Below are 25,494 nucleotides of genomic sequence, written 5' to 3' on the forward strand. Positions count from 1 at the left end.
GTAGGTTTTAAATTATCAGTCTTAATTTTGTTTTTTTTTAATGATGACTTAGAGAAAAAAATAAAAATGTACTCACAGTTTGGAACTGAATTGTCTCTTCTTTGTTTGCCAGTTCTAATGCGAAAAAGGATTTATTGTGGGACATGTTGGCAATATCATGCCACCTGCAGAAAAAAGGGACAGAATATGACTGGACAAGCTCTGATTTTCAACCTCAAAAAATGCAACTGCAAACCAGAACTACCATCAAGAATGTGGATAAAGAAGAGGGGAAGAGGAGGGGCAGACACTGATCTCCTCCATCCCGTGACCAGTGACTGGAGTGAGGGAATGCCCTGAAGATGAGTCAGGGGAGGTTTAGGTTGGATATCAGGAAAAAATGTTTCACCCAGAGGGTGGCTGAGCACTGGAACAGAATCCCCAGGGCAGTGGGCACAGCACCAGCCTGAAGAGTTCAAGAAGTGTTTGGGCAATGCTCTAGGACAACAGGGTGTGATTCCTGGGGTGTCCTGTGCAGGGCCAGGAGTTGGACTCCATGGTCCTGATGGGTCCCTCTCAAGACACTATTTGCTATAAGTCTATGATTTTGTTAAATACTATTTTATGATTCTGTGGAAAAGCTCATTAATCTATCTGAACAAGTTGTAGACCATCACTTCCATTCCATTAACGGCTGCTGAAAAGAAAACATGTATGTGACTAACTCTTGGTAAGATGTAAATATGTACAGTAAGATTATTACTTGTCTTCCATTTGAAATTCTTCCAATTATTGCAAAAAAAAAATCTAATTTAGACAAATTTAGTCATCAGTAAATTATAATGTCCAATCTGCTTGAAAGCAAACCCTACATTCCAGGGAGAAAAAAATCAAACCTCCACTAAACAAAGCCTTTAAGGCATTATTATGGATATTTTCTAGAACTCTTACCCATTGACAGATGAAAAAAAATTAGATTGCATGAAATATATTTATTCTTCTTCTTTTTAAATGCAAACTTAGCTTGAACCATTAGTATTATGTTAGTGTAAATAAAGTCTGTATCATAGATTTATTAAAAGAATATTCTGCAGTAAACAAACACGTCGAAAAAGCATGACCTGCATATAGGGCTGTCTCTAAAGGTGTTTATATGATTCCCATTTTCATTACACAGAGGTGTCTGTTGGCATTTTCCATAGCTATTGCCTCATGTATATACGAGATAGAGAAACATTAATGTCTCCATTCTGATGTAGAACAAAAATCCCTCAAATTTAAGGCCTTGGTTCATAAGCCTTTGTGGGAACAACTATGAAATTACCAGCATAACCCAGTCTTTGTAAATCACACTAATGGGTCATTTGTCTGTGCTTTATTGCCACCCAAATAACATGATATTGCTACCCATGATGGGATTGCCCATAGTCATGCAACTAACAAGCAAAAAAGCAGAAAAGTGGATCCTGAAATTGGAAAATAAATACTTTCGGATGCTTCCCAATGTGCAAATTTTTCCCATGTTTACAGACCCTGCATGCACAATTCCTTGAGAATTTATGTGAAATGCATGCACAAAGTTTTATTCCTCTCCCTGTGCATTTGGTAAGTACAATTGTTGCTTAATGCTGTAGGAAAGCAGAGCAGACAATTAAAAAGAGCGCAGCATCAGCTTTCCTATCACAGCTGAGACAGAAATTCTTCTGAAGGACATTTAACAGTTGTGAATTTCTAAATCCTGCTAAACAAAACTACTGACAGAAAGAAGCAAAGCTGCCTACTTCCTCTAATCCCAGAAAATCACCAGTAGTGAAGTTTCAGCAACTGCTGGACCATAGGATTTCAAGATTTCTGTTCATATTCAGTCAAAAATTCAATCCTAGAAGATAAAGTTCACTAAGAATAAATCCTTTCTTGCTTTAATAAAAACTAAATTGTTGAGACTCATTTTATGGAAAAACTCAATTTTTTTCCAATTTATTCTAAATTCTGCCCAAAGATGCCCAAGCAACAAATCAGAGTCAGTGGGAAGCCATTTTATGTGAAGACTGAATTTTAAGTGTTTAGGTAAGTCAGAGCTCTGTCTACAATTTATAAGAACATTCAATAATAAACTAAAATAATGTATGAATCCAAAAGAATAAAACATTATTGTATAACTCTCCATATATAATATATGAAAAGAACTTCTGGGCAATTTCACAAATGAATATTTGTATATGAATTGATGTGACAATCTCAGGATTTAAGATACCCTCAGTACAGAGAATTTCTCCTTTTTGATTCAAAAAATATTTTGCAATGTAACTGTATATTAAATATTCATGTCTTAGAATTAATTTGTCTTAAAGAGATTCATTTTGCAGTTACTGCATTGAGAAATTCTCATTGGCTTCAGTATTCACTGTAGCATGATGACTAAAAGACTATGTTCAGGTTTGTCAAATGCATAAATACACATCATATCTAAGAGTCATTGACGCTTGTGAGAAACAGACTTAAAATGTGAAATTCACCAAGATATTTTATGAAAGAACAATACTAACCTAAATACAACAGGAGGACGACCATTTTTGTGTTTCACAAAGATACCATCAAGACATGCTCCAATGAATATGTCACTTCCTTGGCTGTCCTGTAAAAAGTTGCAAAAAAAATGATGCAAGTAGAGAAAAAAGTCTTCAAAAGCAAAGTGACCTAAGAAACAACTGCTTTTATTAATTCTGGAGCAGAAAATTATGGGTGGTTTGGGGTTTGGGTTTTATTTACTTTTGGCAGGAAGTAACCACTCTGAACAGGGAGAAAATGGCAATTAGACAAAGATCAAAACCTCATTTACCTTGGCAGGATAGGTCTCTTCACCATAGCCCTCCATTCTTTCCACTTCTTGCATATATAACATTTCTGCATCAGGAGGAGTAAGGCCTCTACAAATAAAACAACAACCAGCTAATACTGCCACTAAGAAAAAATAATCTTTGTTTTACTCTGAAGGACAATGTCAAAGCTTGAGAAGCATCCCCAGGACACCCAGACAACCATCAAATCATGCTGTTTCTATCTGTACCAATGGCTGAAGCATTTGGCTCAGCCTCAGAATCAACACTTCAATTCTAATAACTTCTTTCTCTCTGGCACCTTTAGGGATAAATGGCAACAAAGACTACTAGTGAATATTGTCATCTCTACTAATGGCAGACAATTATCACATTCTTGATCAAATCCAGCACTGTATCCATGTTTCCTCACTTTACCAGAGGCACACATGTTCAAGACATGAATGTCTTCTACATTGCTATAGGGAAAAGAGGAAGTCTGGCACTTTACATTTCAGAAAAGACAGTTTCATCTTCAAAATGCTGACTATTTTACTGTAATACTTTGAAAGCATGAGGACAAGATCTGTAGGTAAAGGTAGAATTCTTTATAATTAATCCAACTGACAAAGACAGCTTTCTCACAGACTTGCAGTAGTATCACAGGGCTTAAAAGCATGTGTTTACCTACCCACCAACACACCTCAGTTACCTCATAAAAGATATAATTTCTACTTGAAAAATCCTGTCATGCTCATTGTTATGTCTCTCAATACTTTCTCAATCAAAAATCTCCTGGACTATTGCACCTTAGCCCCTTTCTACCTAAGATCATAACTGTGCATTCTGGCACAGTTACTGTCTCTGCATTTCTCCTGCCTTTAATACTTCCCAATGTTGTTTATCAAGAAATATTCTTACTGGGGTCAGAAATTCACATGAACAAGAGTCAGAAACATGATACAGGTGAAGTCACACCTATTTAATTGTGTCCCGTATCCTTTTCAAGCTGAATCCTCTAATATATTTTACTAAATATTCTGTTCCCTGTGTCATTTTCATTCAGCAGAGCTCTTGTAACTTTAATATAGATGTATCAGAGAAAAAACTCATTCAAATGGGAAGTGAAATTAGTCCAACTTAATTTCAAGATTCCCAACTTTCTGAGCTACAGAAGCTACTGAAGACTGAAATTAAGCACTGAAGAGCTTTAGATGTGTTACCTGTACTTCTGATGTAGCAAGGCAACTTTCTGTGTTGCTTCTTCCAATATTTTTTCTTCTTGTAGCCAACCCTTAAGATAAAATAGCATTTGTGGAGTGAAATGCAAAAAAATTCTACAAAATCAAATGGTTATAGTTTCTTTACACGTGCAAATCAATCCTTGACTCTAGCCTTGGAGCTTAGATGCTGTAATATGCACAAGTATACCCCAAAAGCATAAGCACTGTTTTGAAGTGGTTTTACTCTCTCTCCCATTTGTACCTTAACCTTCTTTTCAGTGTAATATAAAATAAAATTGAAAAAATCTTACTACATCTTTGTTTCTGTGTAATATAAGGTGTCATATCTCACTCCAATCTCAAAGAAAACCTTTACTTAAATTTGACAGCCCAGGGAGCAGTAAGAAAAATGGATCATGGAGGTTTCCTAAAAATCATCTGCATTTACCAATTTTAAGAAGGATTTAAATTTGCCAATTTAGTAATTTAAAGGCACCAATTTAAAGAAAGTACTTACCACTGGAAACAAAGCAAATCGTTGTAGAAACTCCTGAGATTCATACTGATCATAGTCTCCAAAATCCGCTAAAAAAAAAAAAAAAAAGTCTTGGATTCAAACACTTTTAACAAAATTATTCAAAACCCAACTAATTGCAGCAGGACCTCCAAGTAGCAAACCTCCATTCCACTGAACTGTAATCATAAAGCAAAAGAACAGAACAAACCAACCAATAATGATTATAAAGAGAAAAGGTCAAAAAACTCCCATCTTTTTACCTTGTTCAGAATGATGGGTAACACTCCTTGTGGATTGAGAAGAAATGATAAAACAATTAATTTGGAAGCTCTTTCTATGAAAAGGGAGCACCTCTGACACACTACACCAACACAGCTCTTGAATTAAAGCAGTGTTTAGAATTAACCTATTGTACAGATTTTAAATACAGATCATTCTTGAAACAGCAAGCACTGCTTCTGCTCATTCACCAGCTAAAATTACTAAACCTACCTGGTATAAGCTACTTCAGTAATGTAAGCATATCAATTTAGAACCTGTGCTTTTTTTGAGGTATTTTTTCCCTGTGTTATCAACATATACAGTACATCTCTTATACAGGAGTAAGAAATGAAGGTGAAAGATAAAAGGATGAATATTTTCCATCTGGAAAGAGGGTTATATTGAAAGACTTCTATAAACAACTCACTTGAGCAGAGAGATGTTTACATTGTCCAAATAGATACAAATAACACAGCAAGATTTTTTTCAGTTGAAGGCCATTAGAACCTGGCTTGGATTAAACAGATTCACTGTTATATAAACAAAGTATTAAAACAATTTATCCTACTCCACTGGTAACCACATTTTCAAGAAAACCTAATCACCATCTTTATTGAGATGCAACCAATGCATATAGCTAAACAAATTTAAAAAAAAATCTTTGTATATATGTTGTATATACTGCCAGTGATTTTAAGTCCTGTTCAATTTTGTCAGTTTTACAATTGCTGTTAGATGTACTGAAGTGGCATTCACTGTGAATGATATACAAATAACAGTATACAAACACACTAAACACAGCTGTGGCCATTACAAACTTTTGGGAGATTCAGTATCAGACAAGCACGTTGCAAGGAACACAAACATGATCAGTGCAGATCAGATACAGCCTCACAACTGGTGTAGACTCCATCCCATCTGACCCTGGCCAGGAAAAATGAAGCTGCCTTTTCATACAGGTATCACCTGTATGAAATGCATTTTCAGGAGTGATTTGAACACAAGAACTGCTCACAGTCTTCCACACTAACTTGAAATATTCTTACGTGATAGGAAATTTTGGATAAAAAGTAGAAATACAAGTACATTCAAAGTTGCTTATTTATGAAGATGTGTCAGAATAAAGAGTCTTCATTAACAGAAACAGAGGAAGGGTCTGTTGATGTAGGCAGACAACTGAAGCCTTTGCCCCCAAAGGAACTCCAATGTCTAATTCAAATCCAGCTCCTGAAACTACGTGTTAGATGCCCAGGTACACTTCTGAGGACTGCAGAGAAGTTCAGAGCCACTGATCCAACTGCTGGTGTCCTCAGTCCATATGGCAAAGTCCTAAGGGGCAAACCCCTTTCATAACTTAATGAATTGGGCCTCTTGAGTGAAATAAAGAAAACAGGCAATAGAAAATATATCCCTAAGTTTCTAATGCAACATTAGCTAGTTGGTACTATTTCTTACTTACCCTGAACTGCCAAACCAGCCAGATGTATTGCTTGTTCCAGTGTGCAAGGAATGTTGCCCTCCAAGATATCTTTCTTTAATTGCAAGTAATACTGATACCTACAGGAAAAAAAAAAAAAAAAGAAAAAAAAAAAAGAAAAGAAAAAGCTAACATGGGCTTCTTAATTTTTAAGAGAGAGTAGAAGACTATGCCTGCATTTCCTATTCCTCTCTGCATTCCCCAGTTTGAGTAGACGGTAGTCTTCCTCATCATTTGGACTCACTACTTCAAGGCTTTTTCAAACTCCTGCCTCCCTTAACTTTCATATATCATTCTAGAATCTGTGATCTTAAAGAATCTCTACAATTTCTATCTACTACCAAACCCTCTTCTCTTTTTTTTTTCCTCTTCCTTCCTTAAATTTTTTGTTATTGTCTCTTTAAAACATTCAGTAAACTGCTGCTGGGTTGCTGCATTCTCTTCCAATAGATCTAACAATGTACATTCCCTCAATCCCAGTAGGGATTTTAATTTCTGCATTACAATTTCTGAGTACATTTTGCTCTCACTTTCAAGGCACTTTTTTTTTTCTTTTAATCTATGCTTCTCCTGCATCATCTCTTGTACATGCAACCACTACTACCTGTACTGTTTGTCCACAGTCTGAGCCACTATGTGCCATATTTTTTCTGCCTCCTTCAGTCACCTGCAGAACTTTCTATCTGGAGCCCAAAACACCTCAAAATTGCCAGTACAGCTACACCAACTTGGACACAGAGGACATTTGTCCTCTATAAGTCTAGTTTTTAAAACTTCCTCATATTAAGTATGTGCTGTAATTCATTTAGTGATTAGAAAGGTCAGGTAAATGCCACATAAATTTTATTCATGTTATGGATAGCTCTCTTCCATCACTGTTACTGCCCTGTTAAATACACTGATAATTTATAAATATTGTTTAGACTCTTGGGCATCCTACTACAAAACCCCAGTATACCATATGACAGTACACAACACACCCAAGAACAGCTGGAACTAAACTCAGACCTTCAAAAATGGAAAAGAAAAAGCCCAAGGCATTTGGGGAATGAGTCTTCCCAGTCAAGAAGCAGAAGGTAAGCTCTTTCCATAGAACTGCTATTAACACTACCTCAACAGAGAACATCTCTTTTTAGCTATAGCATTTCCTGGTGTACATTAAACATACAATTTGCTTGAACATATTCAATCTCATTTATATCAAACAGGCATGAAAAAATCCACAGATTTCTGAGACTAAGCTAGACTCTTACTATCAAAGTAAGTACCATCCTCTAAGACACGATCATAAGACTGGCACATAAATTCCTGCTTTCTACCAGGTAGCACACTGCCAAATTTTTGTTCAAGCTCCAGCATAAACAACATATTCTTTAAATAAATACCAGAAGGCTATTTAAGGTTTTTCAGGTAATTTAGCTTCCCAATGCAACACCTCAATCTTACTCTAATGTATTCTAATACACCAACACAGAATCTGAACCAGAGATTTCTGAGCCACTAAAATTACCAAGAAATAGCACAGAAGTTTAGAGTTTAAAAAAACCTTCAGAAATTACACATAAACCCAAAAACTAAGCCTGCGAAGGACTGAGTAGTAACAACAGCACCAGTGTCTGCACCTGGTGACCCTGAAAAGCTTTCTCATCACAATTAGCAGGAAAGGTGTCTGGAAGGGTATTTCAGGAACAGAGACAGTTTCATGTAACCACAGAATAAATTAAGATGAAAAGGACCTCTGAGTGATCATCTGCTTCAACTCCCCACTCAAAGCAGGGCCAACTTAAAGTTTTTAGCTGAAAAGGGTTAGTTAATACAAGCACATATCTTTGAAGTAACAATAACAATACGTGTTTGTAATCCAGCTATGGTTTTGTACCCAATTGCCAATTAAAAATAATCATTAAATCAGAACTGTGCACATTAAACCATTAGCAGCCAATGTACAGGCCCATAGGAATAACTGGCTAGTATATATATATATATGCTCAATTTTACTTTTCCCCCTGCAGTCAGCAACAATTATGTGATGTTCCCCAGTTTCACAGTAGAAACATATACATAACACCAGAACTAACATACTAACATCCATATTTATGGCTCAGTGATATGCCCAAAAAAAAAAAAAAAAAGAAATCATAAGCCAAAGTAGCCTGTAGTGCCAATGTACTGTACTAAAAGAACAGAAAGTACTGATACAAAACAAAGAAAGCATAGCTTAATAAAATCTGCAAGTGCTTTGTTCAGGATAGATATCCATGAAAGCAACATATGGATCTTCAAAACAAAACAAAACAAAAAAAAAAAAAAAATTAAAAAGTCAAGCAAATTCAGAACAAATTCAAAAGTTAATGGAGGGACTAAACAATTAAAAGACTGACCATGCAGGTATGCCTGTTACTTAAAACAGGTTTGAGCAGATTCCTAAGATCACAAAATAGTTACTTGCTTGCTTAGTTTATCACATATTTTAATGATTCCAAAGATAAATTAGAATACAGTTTGAACATAAATTCTGCCTAAAATAGTTTTCATTTCTATAAAGGTAGGGGAGTGGAAAGAAGATGACTTTTAAATAAACTATACATTTCGGAATGTTGAGAGCAAATTTATAAACACATAGAAGTTTATACTATGAGGTTTACCTGGTAATCTCCTGCTGAAGCTGAGAAACAGTAGGCACATAGAACACTACTCCAAAATACACAGTTGGCTCCAAGGCATATTTGTCCAGCTGCTTTTTCAGAGGCTTGTCCAAATCTACCCATCTGCGCTGATTCTGCTTATTATAATACCAGAGACTGAAATATGTAATCTGAAAAAGAGGTGTTTCAATGATGAAAAAAAGTTATTATTGTGATATTAGATAAAATATACTGTATGAAAGCCTTGCTACTTAGAAATAAATGTTTTAAAGCACTGAGTAAGGCTATAGGTTATTGAAAACTTCATGAACTGCAGAGACATTTGCCATAAAAAGCAGACATTACCTCCAGATAACCAACCCAGGTACATAAGGTCCCCCACCTAAAACAGTACCAGAACTATTCTTTATTTGGAAACAGTTCCTAACTCATGACTCTGTTGTGGTCCCTTCACAGATGCTAGCAGTAGGCATTCATGTGTGACAGGAAATCTAAGGGAAATGGGGAAGGCAAATGGGAAATGTCCTGGGACAGCAGTAGGGCAAAGCAAGGCCCCTCTGGGGACCTGGTAGGCTCCCAGGGGATGCTGAAGGACAAAAGAGCCCAGGACAGAGTGCTGTGGCTGTTGCACACACAGTCCGCTCTCAGAGCTGTAAGGAAAATGTGGAACCCCATGAGTGGACTCTTCATCCTGTTTAGACTGGAAACTAAGGTGTGTGTACAAGGATTTTCAAATGTGTACATGGGCGAGTTTTGCAGGAATGTACTGAAGTGGCCTTTTTCTCCCAAGAGCTGTAGCTCCCCAATGAATTTCAGATCTGTTCTCCACAATACCAAAATGCTAGAGCTTTTGAGAAAACAGCAGTAAATACTTTTTTCACTAGGGAGGCAATTTTTCCATGACTAGTTGACAGAAATGATTGATTTAGAGAAATCATGATAAATATTCCCTCTGCTTTATAAAAACTCTATTAAAAACTTTATTTTGTGTTACTTAAAAATGTCTGAAAATATCTAAGGAAAAATATTGGATTAAAGGTGTTGGCAGTTCTACAATTTCTAAATACATTAACATTTATGTAGCAAGGACTTGGGAGAATTTTCATGTCAATACCTACAGACCTAATTGGTAATTCTTAACATTCACTTATCTCTCTCCTTCAGTTAAAACTCTTCTAATTATGATATCTAGTTTTGCTATGATAATGACACGAATATTTTCCAGTCCATATCTCTTGGCTGGTCTAGAACCGAGCTAAATAAGTAACATGGGAGCAGATTTTAGTCAGTTTAAACATAGTGGAGAAATTTAAATTTTTGTGGGTGACTCTGCAGTATGGATTTAGAACTGTACTGTGGAGCAAGTGAAAAATACTCTGATCCAGACTCCTTCTGAGAGAGGATCTAATAAAAATGAGGTTGTGTTGCTGAAGATGCTGTCCAGTGGGATTTTGACCTTCCAGGGGTGCCATCCCCCAGTCTCTCTAGGAGGTCTGTTCCAGTGCACTCTGTATTTTGTGTTTTGGCTTGGTCAGGAGCAGCCCAAGATATCTTGCTGCTCTGCTGTATCTGCTCCTTTTCCTGCTCGTGCAGTGAGCCATGCATATGCTTTAATGAGCTCAGCTTTTGCTGGGCAGCTGTCCTGAGCTCTTTTGTCCTTCAGCATCTCTCGTGAGCCTACCAGGTCTCCAGAGGAGCCTTGCTTTGCCCTACTGCTCTCCCATATCATTTTCCATTTGTCTTCCCCACTTCCCTGAGATATCCTGTCACACATGAATGCCTACTCCTACTAAAAGAAATATGGCTCTGAATATAAATAATATAAACAACACATTTGTTATTTTCCAGTCCAGGCACGCAAAGTTTGCTGACACCATAAACAACATTTTATTTCTATTCTTCAATCCTCCATCAATAGGTGATCACCATCACCCTACAAGGCTATTGTGAAGACAGTATCTTCAATTCCATAAGGTACTAGGGAAAAAAAACCCAACAGTAGAACCACAGAAACACCATTACAAAAGAAATATCATGTTCACTGCAATATCATATGATAAAAAGAATAAAATGTACTGAATGACTGACTCGTTCCTGCAGACTGAGTAAGGAAAGGAATGTGTGTAAAAAGGTTTCTCTTTCATCCCCAGACTGTTAACAGCATGCAAGCAGTCACAGGAGCCAAAGTCAGACCAGGATGCTGACATTCTGCTCTGACCCAGCCCAGTTCTCTGACAGGACAACCACATCAGCCTCGGGCTGAGCACTAAAATGTGGAACCACAACATTCTGGGCAAGGGCAATGGCCATGGCAGAGACTGGAAGCAAAGGGTAAGAGCTACAGCTGAAAGACTTCTATAAATGCTATCACACAAACATATTTGTAAACCAACTGAAAATACACCCAAAAACAAGTACAGCAATTGTTTGAATAAACTCACTTGCAGCCTTGGTGTACTTAAACCTCACAGAAGCACAGATGTATAACAAAGGTGAGGAGAAGAGACCACAAACATTGCCGCTGTTACAAACTCTCTGATTTAAAAATACTCCTGGTTCTACACCCTAAATTTAAACTGAATGTATAGACTATTTTTAAGGCATGATGATCACTTGAGTTGATCTATTTCTTGGAAACATTGACCACTTTTTCTTGCCTACACACAACTGAGTATAACAGACTAAGAAAAATGTTTCCACATTTTAAAATATCCTCTGGAATCCAGCATATCCTTATACAAGCCATGCAAAATACTACAGACCAAAGCTGGTCTTCTGACTTCTATGCAAACCTTTCACTTCACTTCAAGGGCAGAATTTGATCCTGTGAGTTTTCAGAGGAGCTTATGCACCCTGGAATATTCACACTGATTAAAATAGAACCCACTTTTATTCATTGCTAAAACATTTTATTATTAGCAGCTCAGGACAACATCCAGTGCTAAAAAGAATGTCATGACATAATTCTTAAAATATGTTAAGCTGTTAAGATTAACACTACTTTGAGGTTCGTTTATTTTAGTGACTTATTCATGACCCAACCCCTCTGAAGAAAATCAAACAGAAATAAAAGGAACATATAATTTCTGCACAGTTAATTTTTACCTACTTGCTTTCTGACACCAGAGACAGTAAATATTTTTGCATAAAATTTCAAGAGCTATCAAGAACACAAAAGTACCAAAAGCCCCACACAGTATTCACAGCTCACAAGGTGGAGGGAGTGACTTCATCATTGAGGTCACCCAGACTTCCTCAGTTAAGCAGAGGAGTTTCTCCAGGTATGAGTGCCACAAAACTACATTACTGCAGGTGACTACATTAGATCCTCTGGCATGACAAGCAGTGAAAGTCAGAAGTGGAGCTGATCAGCCTTAGAAGAGACACAGTAAAATCTTACTGTGGACTTCAATTGCCTAAGAGCAGGGCACAGAGAGAAAAGATAGAGCCAGGGTCTTCTTGGAAGTAATCACAGCACGTATGAGAAGCACTGGGGACAAACTGCAATGTGGGAAATTCCAATAGATCAGGAAAAAAATTTCACAACAAGGCTAGCCAAACACTGGAACAGATAGCCCAAAGAGGTGTCAAATCTCTATCCTTGGAGGCACCTGGGTGGTAAACCCAGGCAACCCCTGAAGCACCTGATCCTCCTGAGCACAGGCAGGACCACGCAACCCTTGGAGGTCCCCTGAGGCATGGCAGTGTTCAAAATTTACTTCAACCTTACATATTTAATAATATATTTTCCAGGTTATTTCCATATCCTTTACTATAAATCTTACAAAATATGTCATAGATTACCAAGAGACTGGTCAATACAGTGCCTTCTAATGAATGCATTTGGCTACATGCCTCAAGGGCACCTGAAGAATTCCTATCCTAAGATCTGAGGCAAAAAATCAGAAAAGATAAAACAATAGTAGAAGAATGCAGTCAAAATGTATTTCCAGGCTTTTCCTCTTTTACACTGGCTTTACGTCTTTTACAAACTTCCCTGATCAGAATGCTGAAAACACCTTTCCTTATTGAAGGAGAAGCACTGCAGTCAAACTCATAAAATCCCAGTTAGCCCAAGGGCTCCACCACATCTAGCTTTATTATATGCTTGGATACAGAACAGCCCCTGCTATCAGGACAGCACAGTTGAAATAAACCACATGCAGGAGGACTGGGTCAATAATCTTGTACTAAGCACAACTGGCAGATACCAAGTGAAAGTTTTTCCCTACGCCCAGTGTTAAGAGCTACAGAAGCTCTTAACTCAATTTTTATCACAACAGACAACCTCCTCCACAAAACTTTCCAATCTCTACCTAAAAAAGGACTTGGAGCAGCCTGGACCAGCCAATGTACAATATCCAAGATTTCCTGGAGGTGGTGGAGAAGAAAACATCTGTGACTCCCATCATGTAGCAGCCACTAAGGAGAAAGTTGCACTTCTCTAATTACTACCATGACCAATTCTTCTGGCAGAAATAGGAGGATCACTGACATAAATCCCTCCCTTTACCCCCAAATTGAAGTTATTTACTGTAGGGTACTTTTGTCTATGCTGTTTTTGTTGTCCTAGCACTGACAAGCTCTTCAACTGTAGCTGCAGGAGGGAATATTTAGCAGAGTAGCTATATGAAGCAAGAGACAATTTATTCTTAAATCTTAGTTCTTTCATAATCAAATTTTTTTTCCAACACTCACACAATTATTTTCTCCTAACTACTCTGATATGGATTTCACAAATGCTATTTAAACAAAGTAATTGCCAACTATAGTTTAAAGCAAAACAGAAGGGATAAAAATTAATAAGCAAATCAATCTATTGCAAGGTAATCTGATGTATTCTAATTTATTCTAATGAATCACTGTGCAAATCACAATACACTGTGTTTCACACCCTTCAAATATCTTGAATAAACAATCTTCTAACAGGCAAGGAAGATTCTACTCATCAGGACATTTGACAAAGGTAAGCTGACTGATTTACAAGCTAAAGAGTCATACCTTCCTATTGCACAGAAAACATTATGTCCAAGGTATATTATAACCTCTGGCAGAGATAAGTCAGTTATCAACATGACTCAGAAATGCATAAATATACTCTTTTGAAAAAAATCATGTTACTTTTCCCCACCACTGTTCAAGGCTCTGAGAAGGATGAACTCACATAACTGCTTTTGACTTCACCTTACACATCAGTGATATTAGAAGTATCATGTTCCCATTCATCAGAGATTTAAGTTCTGATTGGTTTACTAAAAGGAAAAGCCAAATTTCAAAGAAGTCTAAAAATACTAAACAATAAGCTAATGCCTTTGCTTCAGAAGTAAAGAAAACCTCTTCTGTCAAAATTTGTATAAAACTGTACAAAATCAGTATAAAACTGACATGATGGTAAACAAAATGCAATTAAGTGGCATATTCACATTCTGACTTAACTTTATAAAAATGCGAAGGAAATCAGGGGCAGGGCTTCCTAATTGCCACTATTGTTTTCATGGAAAAACCTTCATTTTGTGCTGCTCAGTATATGACTGACTGCAAACCCTTTATCAGAATGTATATCTTCTTTTCTTCAGAGGAAGGAAGAACTACAATAATTGAACTGAGGCAGTTACTGATTTTTGCCTAACTGCTCTGTCCTTCAATTTACCTTGGTTCCTAAATTACAATTATCACATTCTTATAACTAATATTTATTTTAGATGGATTCAAATTTGCTTTTCAATAAAGCAGCATCTTTTAAACGAATCAGATTACACATGGAAGACTGGCATCCTTATACATGTTTTTCCATGTCAATTTCTCCTTTCCTAATTGTAAGGAAAATCTGGTTGAGAGAGGCAACCACAGCAGTTCAACTACAAGCACTGCTTCTCCTCCCTATTTCTACAAGCATCAGCTAAAATGTTGTCAGACTTTGATACAAGACATAAACATAATTATGTTCATGATCCCTCTGTCATGATGTGGCCCAACTCTCATTTGTCAGTCAATATGGTTACTGATACATAAAGACATAAGAATATTTATGGTTGCGCTTGGTCTGATTTTAAAAACACTCTTTTTATATGCAAAATACATTTAAGAAACCACCACAATGAATTAAAGGTATTTTTTTATGTTTTCTCCAAAAGAGAACTGATGTTTTAGAATTCAGAGCAAAGTTCTACAGCATAGTTCAAGCATTTCCCAAGCACTGTTTCAGAACTTTGAAGTTATTCGGGATCCAGATAACCTTGGTTCCTTTTCCTCTGCATATCCAAAACAAACACAGGAACTTCCATATGCACAACACATACACTCCACAGAAGTTCCCTGCCATTGGTTCTTATTCTTGTACTCTACCACATAGCTGCAGTTAAGTCAGACTCTGCTCGTACACAGTAGCAGAATTTGCTCCTTCTCTCTGGTTTAGTAGTGTTGTGTTGTTTAAAAAACAACAAAAATCAACAAGAGAAAGACACCAGTTATAACACCTCCTGCCACACCTAGCTAGGTAATGTAGTAATGTACATTGTAGCTATATTACAATGTTGTAAAAAAATCGCTATATTTTCAAGGATTTCATTTGCATACTCATTGCCTTTAGATGCAAGATAAGTACTGTTGTACATACTTTTTAAGGTAGTTAACCAGCAAAGATCTCAGCATTTTTTCAAAACTTGTGATTCCAGACTGGTTTTCTGTACCACCCTTTTGCATAAATCATGTTTGGTTATAGTTCTCTCATGGGATAAAAGACAGACTGTTCTGCAAAGGTAAGTAACTTATGTTCACTATTCCCTTTGGCTTCTTTCCCCAGTTCCTCAGTTAAGGAGAGCTGGATTACATTCTCATGCCTGATGAGTCACATTGTAGGAATACCAGAAGATACTCAGTTTAATGAATTCATTTCACTTTTCTATAAAGTTTACCATTCCGTAAAAAAATAAAGTTGTCAACATATGTAAATCTTCCTAAATGCTAACTATGTGTCCATACTAGTATACAACTTGGGAATTGAGAAGTACTAATTGGAAAATCAAAAGAAAAACAGTGTTTAGCCATGCAATGCATAATTTGAAAGTTACTCATTTACATAAAGATCTGTTAAAACAAATATCTTAAAAGATGGCACACCCTTAAAAATAGTTCAGTTCAGCTGTCCAAGTTCAGTTATTCCAAACTACACCAGAGAGAAAGAGGTATTTACAAATGTTACCACTGAATATGTAAAAAATGGTAGAGATTCCCCTAATGCCTCATGCAGTAAACTGTTTTGAAGATGCTTGGGAACTGCTTGTTCTAGCTGTGGAGGCCATATACAGTAATCTGAAACTGATACCTTGGATGTGAGAATGGTCCCCAGCCTCAGTATTTAAATAAACAGTCATACTTTCATGTTGAACACTTAGAATTCAACTTCATGCTCTAAGGCTGTTCAGTGAACTAAAAATAGGCAACTTCTTACAGAAATACTTTATACTTTACTGCATCAAAGACTAAAGTTGTTTTTGAAGGTTTAATGAAAGTGCTGAACACATTTTTCTTTCTGAAATCTTTCTACTGAGCAAGCCATCAGGAGGGATCCAGTATCTGCTTGGCAAATCTCACTATTTAAAGGCAGAACAACTTTTTCTGAATGCAAGCTCTGGAAAGTAATTTATATCCCTATTTTCCATTCCCTTTTATTGCAACACATTTTCCTGCCAAAATAATCCATGCAAGAATGCATGATTGAAGGAATCTGCTCAGAGTTCAATAGTGTACTGTCAACTCCCTTATTCTGATATATGATCCTTAATTGAGGGAATTGCATCTCTTGCTCTCTTTTCTTTTTGTGTGTTTGTTTTTAAACAGATATTTAGGAGTGGTTCCAAAGAACGAGATAATGAAGAATAGCTGAAAAAACTGCATTTCCAGCACTCTGTGACTGGTTCAATAGAAGCTAGTCGTCATCACTCAGGAAGACAAAGCCTTGGCATTTTGCAAACAGTAAAAATTCTATACTTTCTGTGACTAAGAAATTACATCTGAAAGTAGACAGATAAAATTGACAAACTCCATTCACACAACAATAATTAAATTCTAAATATATGATATCTGATGTGAAAACACTAAGGCTACAAGCATAGCTAGATTCTCCTTTTGTTAGAAGGAGAAATATTAAAAAAATAAGGCATACCCTTGCAGAGAATTGCATTTTCCAAAATAACTGTACACTAAAAAAATACTTGGAGACTCTACAAGAATGCATATTGCAATTGAAAACAACCACAATAAACAAACCCTTATGGCTTCACGTCTATTTTGTTTCTTATTATTCTTTAAACAGAAAGAATAAAAAGCATTTTTGAAAACCAATGACTATATATAACATTTCCCACTGAGGAATCCTACAGTAAAGCACGCTTGCTAAAGTAATAATGTTTGCAGGATTGAGTTCTAAATATATTTGCTCAATATTTGAGCAAAGTTACCAACAGTTGCCACTGCTTGACAATAAAAAGGTAATATTTCAAAGGATCATAGTTATAAATGCAAATATTTATTACTAATTATTTTCACAGTTACTCATATTTTGGTTACCTAAGTCCAGGTTTTTCATGCTGTATTTGAATTCCATAATCAAAAGGTCATTCTATGGCAGACCACATAACAGAACAAAAGGGTATTTTTCAGAACAATGTTAGCAACACTAAACTTGTATCACTAGTTTTCTCTCCCCTGCCCCCCAGAAGTGCACATGCTTTCATAGTTCAATGACTTCAAAATCAACTAAACTAAACCTTGCAGACTCTAGGGGGAAATGTCAGTTCACCCAGGACTGAGAGCATTCAAATACTGCCTTCAAACCACCTGTGCTCAACAATTTTATAAAATAATGACATTGGTTCATATGTTGGTCATCTATGTAGATTTCTCTGAACATTTCAAAGCTTAGCATTTCAGAAAGAATTCACTCAACACAGAAGATGTAGAAATAATCACTAAATGTGTGGAAGAGTAAATTTCAGTTCCAAAAACATTCTTTAAAATACCAAGTAAGGAGATTTTGGGGGGAAAACAGGTTGAGCAGATATTTACATATTCAACCACCACAAACCAAGTCTCTCCATTAGGCCAGCGCTCAATCTATATGACTGTGTATGAGCTCCAAGACAGTGTCTGCCAATATATTTGTGGTATTTAAACAAGCAAGACAAACAGTTGGTAACTGGTACACTTATCACATTTTGTGCTTTAGATTCTTTTTACAGCACTAATACATCAAATACGCACACAAATAAAAAGCTGTCTTATGACTCAAGTCTTGCTGTCGTTTTCAATCATGTTGCTTAGGTTGCTTAGGTAGAAGTTATTTTCTTCCTTTGTGGGTTTTTTCAAGTAGAATTTTCATCAATGTCATGTTTAAAAAACAGTTGCCTTTTTTTTTCTGCATTCCATGCTTTTATTCACTGATACTTCACACATTTCCTCCCCCTGGACATTCCCTAAACTCTGTAACAACTTTAACAACTGTTTAGGAGCAACCCAAGTCCCCATAAAGACCAGAAGGTGAAGAAACAATGGGAACACAGGACAGCTGCTCCAGTAGCTGATCAACTACATGGCAAGGAGTTACCACATAGGTCATCGAGCACCAAAAACTAAAGTTACACCTTCACTTGACAACTCACTTACCTCCCGCAATTCAAGCCTCTGAGCCACTGCTTCCAGACTTTCCTGGCCCGTGCTTTCCACTGACAGTGTGAACTCCACAAATTCATTGTTGAGCAGCTGGATACGAGCCACCAAGCAACTCTTGCTGGATACTGTGTAACGTCGAGTTCGTTTCAATTTTAACCCAAAAGGAAGAGGCATCTTCTTTTCCCCCCAGAGATGGTTAGTGATAAAGAGCCACTACCACTGAGACCTTGAGAGGTGACGAGAAGGCACCTCCTCTCAAAAGGTAAGGAGCTGTAAAGTCTCCAGAGATCAACCAGCAGCAGCAGTATCCATTAAAGCCAAGCAAGTTTTCCACCAAGAGACAAGGAGAAGAGACATCCACTGGAGTCCTAGTAAGGAACGAAAGAGAAAAATACAAGAATCAGAAAAAGTTTGACTGAAAAGGGAATGGTAACATGGGAAAAATAACATGTATATTTTTTTCTAAATCTAAATAATCAGCCTACCTTTCCAAAATGCAGGGCTGTTATGTATTCAAATAATGAAATAAGTACCAGAGTTTCTGGTTTTTCCACAAATGACATTGGGTTTTGGCAAGTTGATCTCTTTTTTTTAAACTCACAAGTGAATAATGAATCTTAATCATGTGTGACTGCAGTGTCTTAAAATAAGTATTTATAAACTGAATCGCTATTTAAATAAAATATGTTTATGAAATCTGAGTTGCCTAAGGTATTTGTAATACTGAACAAAGACATTTTCTTTACAAGCAAATCCAGCAACCTGGCTTGTTTTTCAGAGCGTTGTGCAGCCTCAGCCACTATCTGCTGTTGGATTAAACACAAAACCAAGCCCCATAAATGATAAAGGGGAAACAAAGAAAGGCAAGGGAGGCCTTAAAACTCACACCTTGCCAGACAATTAAAGTGCAATTCCTTTAATCTTCCATGGATTACAGCAAGTTGTACTGCTCATTCCTTATTCTAAACTGCTGTATGATGCTTCAGGTTATGCTTTGCCTCACCAAGACAGTATGTGAATTCTGAGAACCTTTTATTTCCTAATTTTCCCTTGAAAAACATACTCTTACCCAGACTACAGGTAGCCACCCATCTCCCCACTTTTTGCAAACACCTTCACGCCTCTTTTCCTGTCAACTCTATTCCATGCTTTGCCTTACTCCTTTTCCAAGTGTTTTCTAAGCGCACGCAGCCCAGTGTGTGAAATGTGTCACAGAGTCACGGGCAGGAAGGCTCCTTAGCTGGGTCAGGGATGCCATTCCCTCAGCGAGGTGGCTGAGTCGGGCTGGGCTGTGCCCGGGCTGGGCTGTGCCCGGGCTGGGCTGTGCAGGGCTGGGCTGTGCGGGGCCGGGCTGTGCCGGGCTGGGCTGTGCTCGGGCTGGGCTGTGCAGGGCTGGGCTGTGCAGGGCTGGGCTGTGCTCGGGCTGGGCTGTGCAGGGCTGGGCTGTGCAGGGCTGGGCTGAGCCGGGCTGGGCTGTGCCGGGCCGGGCTGTGCCGGGCCGGGCTGTGCCGGGCTGGGCTGTGCCCGGGCTGGGCTGTGCCGGGCTGGGCTGTGCCCGGGCTGGGCTGTGCTCGGGCTGTGCCGGGCTGGGCTGTGCTCGGGCTGGGCTGTGCCGGGCTGGGCTGTGCCCGGGCTGGGCTGTGCCCGGGCTGGGCTGTGCCGGGCCGGGCTGTGCCGGGCCGGGCTGTGCCGGGCCGGGCTGTGCCGGGCCGTACGGGGTGGCGGCGGGAGCCCCCCCCGAGCCTCCCGGCCCCGCCGCGCTGCTGCCCCGGCCGCGGGCAGAGCTCTGCCCCTGCTCCTCCAGCGGCAGCTCCGCCCCGACGGAACGGGAATGAAAACAAACGCCTATTTCTCTTCTTGATTTTTATTTTTTTTTCCCCAGGCTGGCATGTATTAGTAGTGTACATTAAAAGGCACGATTTGAGTTCTGCGGACTCTTAAAATGACCAGACAGGAGGACCATGAGGATATGTGTTTCTTTGGAATGGGGGAACAGGAAGAAGTAGCCTTCCTAGCACACCTGCTTTTAAACTCAAAGGAATAGCTGTAAACACACAGACACCGCATTCTCCTCGGACACTGATATACCCACCTAGAAACTTATCCAATGTAACCACAAACTTTTTAGGCTAAAAACCCCATATCAGACTCCCTACTCCCCAGTCAGCAAAGAAGAGAGGAAGGTGGAAAGACATTAAAGGCCTACAATGGGAAGAAAAAGGAGGCAGCACAGCATTTTTTCTCAATGACATCTTTGCAACCCTTCAAGAATGACCAGAAGCATATTTCATGACCTTGTTTGTGATAATCTTTGAGCAGTTCTACACAATCACCATCCTCAACAGATACTGCCTAAAATCTCAGCTGAATGAGAAAACAATCCCCACCCAAACACCAACAAATTCGGTTTTGGGTGTAGCTGTAGAAGAAACAACAGATAGCAACAGGTTTCCATGAAAAATTTAGGGATACAGAGGGAATCCTCACGTTATTACTCCCTCTGCACTTTGATCCTCCAAATCCAGCCCTGCTTGAACAGCATGCAGGGAATGCTCTACAGACAGAAGCTTTTAGCCCCCTGTCCACTGCCAGCAGAGTCTTGCACTGGGTTTATTCCTGACAGAGTAACTTTTAGCTGGCTGACCTTAGCTCCTGTCCCCGAGGTCCATTTTCCAATACATTCTTTGCACAGTTAGGTGTCTTTGCTGCTACAGCAATGAGAAACCAATTTAATTTACTCCTCTCTGAAAGCTACAGTCAGAAATGTAGAAGTGTTTTAATCCCAGGTTTTATGGAGTACCACTGAGTGTGAGAGACTTTCAATCTTTTCTGTTCATATCATGGGGGGGGGGGGGGGGGGGGGAAACCTCAAAAAACAAAAATCACTAACCAGAGGCTAACCTGACAGGTGAAATTTCCAAATCATCTAATGCTGGCATGAGGCAGCCTCAGACTTTCAGTTATTTCGCTATGCAAACAGGTAGCAATGCAAACATAGGAAGGAAGTTTAGAGCAGAAGTTTCAAAAAGTGCCAGCCAGGAACATTCTCCAGGTTCTGATCTATTGTTTACACTGAATGCTCCACTGAGCATTTACCCTAAATTATTTCATTTTTGTACGCCTGACATAATCTTCATGACTTCTGTAACCCATTTATAACAAGAAAAACTCAAGTAATTAACTTCCAGACCATGTTATAAAGGCCAACTAAAAAAAGATTCCTAACATACGATAGTGTAGAACTAAGGCAAATTTGCTGAATAACAAACAAACGGGGTATCATTCAGTATCTTCTGCTGCTAGCCATGTGTAGTTCTTGCAAACATTGTTGGTTTTATTCAACAGCTGTGCATTCTGCAGTTCTAGGTGCTCTCAAATTTGCCTGCTGCATTACTTTAAATTCAGACCTTACCTGCATTGTTTTAAGGTACTTTAGCAAAAAACTCATGGCTACATACTGCCAGGAGTTACAAATCCAACTGATGACCTTTACAATAACAAGCTTTTATTTACCAAGCCTGGAATTTTTGTGCAACAGCTAGCAATGTCTTTAGTAGCCAAACTTTGTACCTTTATACTTCAACAGCAACCTGTAGCTTCAAAAGTGCTATATTAGAATTTCAGCAACATGGCCATGACTAATGTGTGATTACTGAGCACTGTGGTATCTTTCTCCTTTACCTTCACCTCCTACTCCCCCCTCAATTATTAGCATTTGACTTTACAATTTTTTTTTAAATAGTCTGCATAAATTACAGTAATCAAAATAAAACAGCAACATATCATGGTGAAATAGGGTTCCTATTAATTCACATTCTTGAAATACACATATTTTTATTTCACAGATATTTGGGCAGCCAAAAAAGTAATCAAAATACTCCACCCTCTCCTTGTTTTACCAGTTAATCTTTGACATGACTCTCGGACTCAGAGAGAGCAGCAGTAAGTGCATATCTCAAACTTAGCCCACCTCCAGGAGCACAGTCCCATTTACAACCATTTACTTTTCAAAAAGTGGTTGAAACTCTTCAGCCTTACAGCACACAGCAGAGATCAGCCGCTATGTGTTTACCGTGCCCGCTGTTTTCCCCTTACCTTGCACCGCGATCCAAAGACACCGGGTCTCCTTTCACGTACGTGTAGCCGATAAAAACCCCGAGCGCTCCAAGGCTGCTTCTGCCGGAGCCATCTCATCTGTATTCCTCGGGAACTGACTTACTGTGTTCCTCCCGTCCGAAACAGCTGCTAGCTCGGCTAACCCACCTTCTTCTCAGATCACTCATAGTGAAAACATTCCTCACTTCCTGTCTCAAAAAACTTGCTCTGGATATCATTCCACTGGGTAAAGAGCTGGGGGGGTGGAAGAAAATACTACAACAAAATAAACCTGCGCCAGCCGGCTCTTCGGGCGGCCTCTTTCATGTGACGCTGTGCCGCATGAGCGCAAATCGCGTTCTCAGAAATATTTTCGAATCGGCCGTCCCTGGGTGCCTCTGTGTGTGTGCATTTAATTTCTTTTCCTGGAGGCGTTCCCCTCGCTCTATCCATGCGGAAGGATACGCTGAAAGAATTAAAGCGAAGGCCCGTATGCTTGTAGCCCATTACCTCAGAGAGTTGGAATGCCTGGCAGGGAGAATGTCAGCAATGAACAGCTGCTTCTCTGGCTACAGGGGCGCTACACAAATAGGGGTTACAACAAATAGCAGGCAATCCTTGCTTTTTTTAATCATATGATCATTTATTTTAAGCCTTTCCAATTAAGGCAAATGTCTTACCAAAATTCTGTTGGTGTTGTTTTCATGCAGCTTGGAAATATTTTCAAGGTTTAAATTCCTGTGTGCTTTATCAAATGACCTATGCATATACACTTATGTCCTTGTGAAGTTTCAGCTGTTAGTGAGATACACAGGAAAAAAAAAAAAAGGCAGACTAAAGGCTGATCTTTCAGCCTGTCTGGACTTAAAAACTCCCAAAGGTGTCAGTAGAAATTATACCCTTAAGAACAGCTGTCTTAGCAAGCTTTAAATGCATATAAATTCAGGACTATTTATAGTGTTTAACTAATGCAAACACCACAAGAGGGGCTGTGCTCCAGTCTCACAAGTATATGAAGACCGCCGTGTGTTTGTGAGCATGTGAAATCAACAGTTGTGTACAATTTGGAATATTCCACATTGAGTGAACTGGGCAAAAACTTATACAAATTTGGAACCAGTCAGGGATGAGAAAAAAGGTGAGTATGTGAACGCTGACTAATAACTGTAAAACCTAGAAAGTGTTTTGGTAATGTGAAGTGCACAAACATGCTACTGTCTGAGCAGGTCCAACCTGCAGGTCAGCTATGCAAATAGCAAGCTGCTCACGAGGACACTAACCTCAGCTGAAATATGTAGGTAATTTTGTACTAGAATGAATTCTTCTGAGTTATCAATCCTGATCATCTTCTCTGAGATCAGAGTATCACTTTTTTATTCCCCTCCACACATCAGCCATAATTATGGTGAGCAGTCCTTAAGCAACATATAAACCATTAGTTGGGGGAATCTTGTGTTGAGTAAAATAAACTAACCCTGAACTAACCCAAATAGATACTCTTTGCTAAAGGTGTCTGCTAGAGGACAGAATTGCAGTTACTTGCTGGAGAAAACTGACTGATACAATGTATGAAAATTCCAAGCCATGAAAATTCAGGTTTACAGAGGCAACCCCGCCTATTTCTAAAGAATTCATACTGGAAACAAAGTCTCAATTCTCATATCTGTCACATTTCCTATTTTAATTCTTCATCACACCCTTTTCCTGCCTGATTCCCTGCCTAGAAATTGCATTTATTAGACCTTCCTTGCTTTCCATAGTTAGTTCTTGCTGCCTTTTCCTTCTTTTCTTCTTCATTAAAGACAACACCTCATCTTAAAAGAGACAGCTATGACATTGTCAATATGTTCCTTTGCAGCTTACATCTCCGTTTGAAGTTCATCACATTTGTATTCAAAAATATTATTTTCTTCTGCTTTTTCCTTCTTATAACCCCAGTTATAAGAAAACCAAAACTTTGTGGTTTTCCACACTTTCTCCATATTGCCCCACCTCATTTTTTTTAATCTTACCACCTCTGTATTACCTGCTTTGCTCCAACTATTAACTCTAATGAAAGGGACAGAGACAAAGGCATCCATGAACATATGATGGACTCTGGTAAAGACACATCAATAAAATGTACAGTGATCACCTGAGGGCACAGTACTGAGCTTCTGCTTCCCCCTTTAAGCCCCAGCCAACACTCACAACATTCGTCGTTCTTGACTTCATCTTTGCTGTACTCTTTATTCTGTTTTTGAAGTTTATGTAAGGAAATTAATAATATCCCAGAGCAGAATTTTGCACCCTTTTTTCTATAGGTACAAGGGAAAGTTTCTGTCCACTGGGTTGAAGATAGCCTGCTACTTTTTTTTTTCTCAGAAAAAAGAAGACATCCTCCCTTCTGGGACAGGTTTTTGGAGGGTTGGTTTGGTTTTTTTATCTTGGTTCAAACATGTGATCGCAACTTGAATGTATCAGGCAATAGGTGGAAGTGGATGCAAATATTCCCCTTATTGTTGTCATCTTATTGTATTTCATATTTCTGGAGTCCCATCTTAAAGTCCATACCTTCTTGCTGGTCCTATTCTGCAGCTCCTCTCTGCAGCACAGTTCCTCATGGTTTCCACAGGGGCTCAAGCAGCTGTAGCTCATTTAGAATAGCTGGGACCCACTTATCTAACACATAGATCTTACAGGGACTCTCTCCACACCCCTTATTTCAATTCCACAGGAACTCTCCAGCATCTGGTCTTTGTATTGACTAAAGGTAAAACAGAAAGTTGGAAGCAAGCCAAACAGGAAGCAGAATCAGGCAGCCTCCAGGCAG

General features: G+C 38.6%; 1 protein-coding gene across 2 annotated transcripts in view; it reads right to left on the reverse strand.

The window, feature by feature from the left end:
• Positions 1-22,874, reverse strand: part of PTPN21 (protein tyrosine phosphatase non-receptor type 21) — a 43,621-nt gene extending 20,747 nt beyond the window's left edge. For both annotated transcript variants that reach the window (XM_058807796.1, XM_058807795.1), the window contains exons 1-9: positions 22,683-22,874; positions 18,582-18,955; positions 8,919-9,088; positions 6,256-6,353; positions 4,536-4,603; positions 4,019-4,089; positions 2,819-2,906; positions 2,526-2,614; positions 77-164 (exon numbers count right to left, since the gene is read on the reverse strand). In XM_058807796.1, the coding sequence (XP_058663779.1) occupies positions 77-164; positions 2,526-2,614; positions 2,819-2,906; positions 4,019-4,089; positions 4,536-4,603; positions 6,256-6,353; positions 8,919-9,088; positions 18,582-18,761 (852 nt within the window). In that variant the 5' untranslated portion in view covers positions 18,762-18,955; positions 22,683-22,874. The remainder of the gene's footprint in view (positions 1-76; positions 165-2,525; positions 2,615-2,818; positions 2,907-4,018; positions 4,090-4,535; positions 4,604-6,255; positions 6,354-8,918; positions 9,089-18,581; positions 18,956-22,682) is intronic.
• Between the last annotated feature and the right edge of the window lie 2,620 nt (positions 22,875-25,494).

Source organism: Ammospiza caudacuta, chromosome 6 (genome assembly GCF_027887145.1).
Source record: "Ammospiza caudacuta isolate bAmmCau1 chromosome 6, bAmmCau1.pri, whole genome shotgun sequence".
In the NCBI taxonomy this organism is placed as follows: domain Eukaryota; kingdom Metazoa; phylum Chordata; class Aves; order Passeriformes; family Passerellidae; genus Ammospiza; species Ammospiza caudacuta.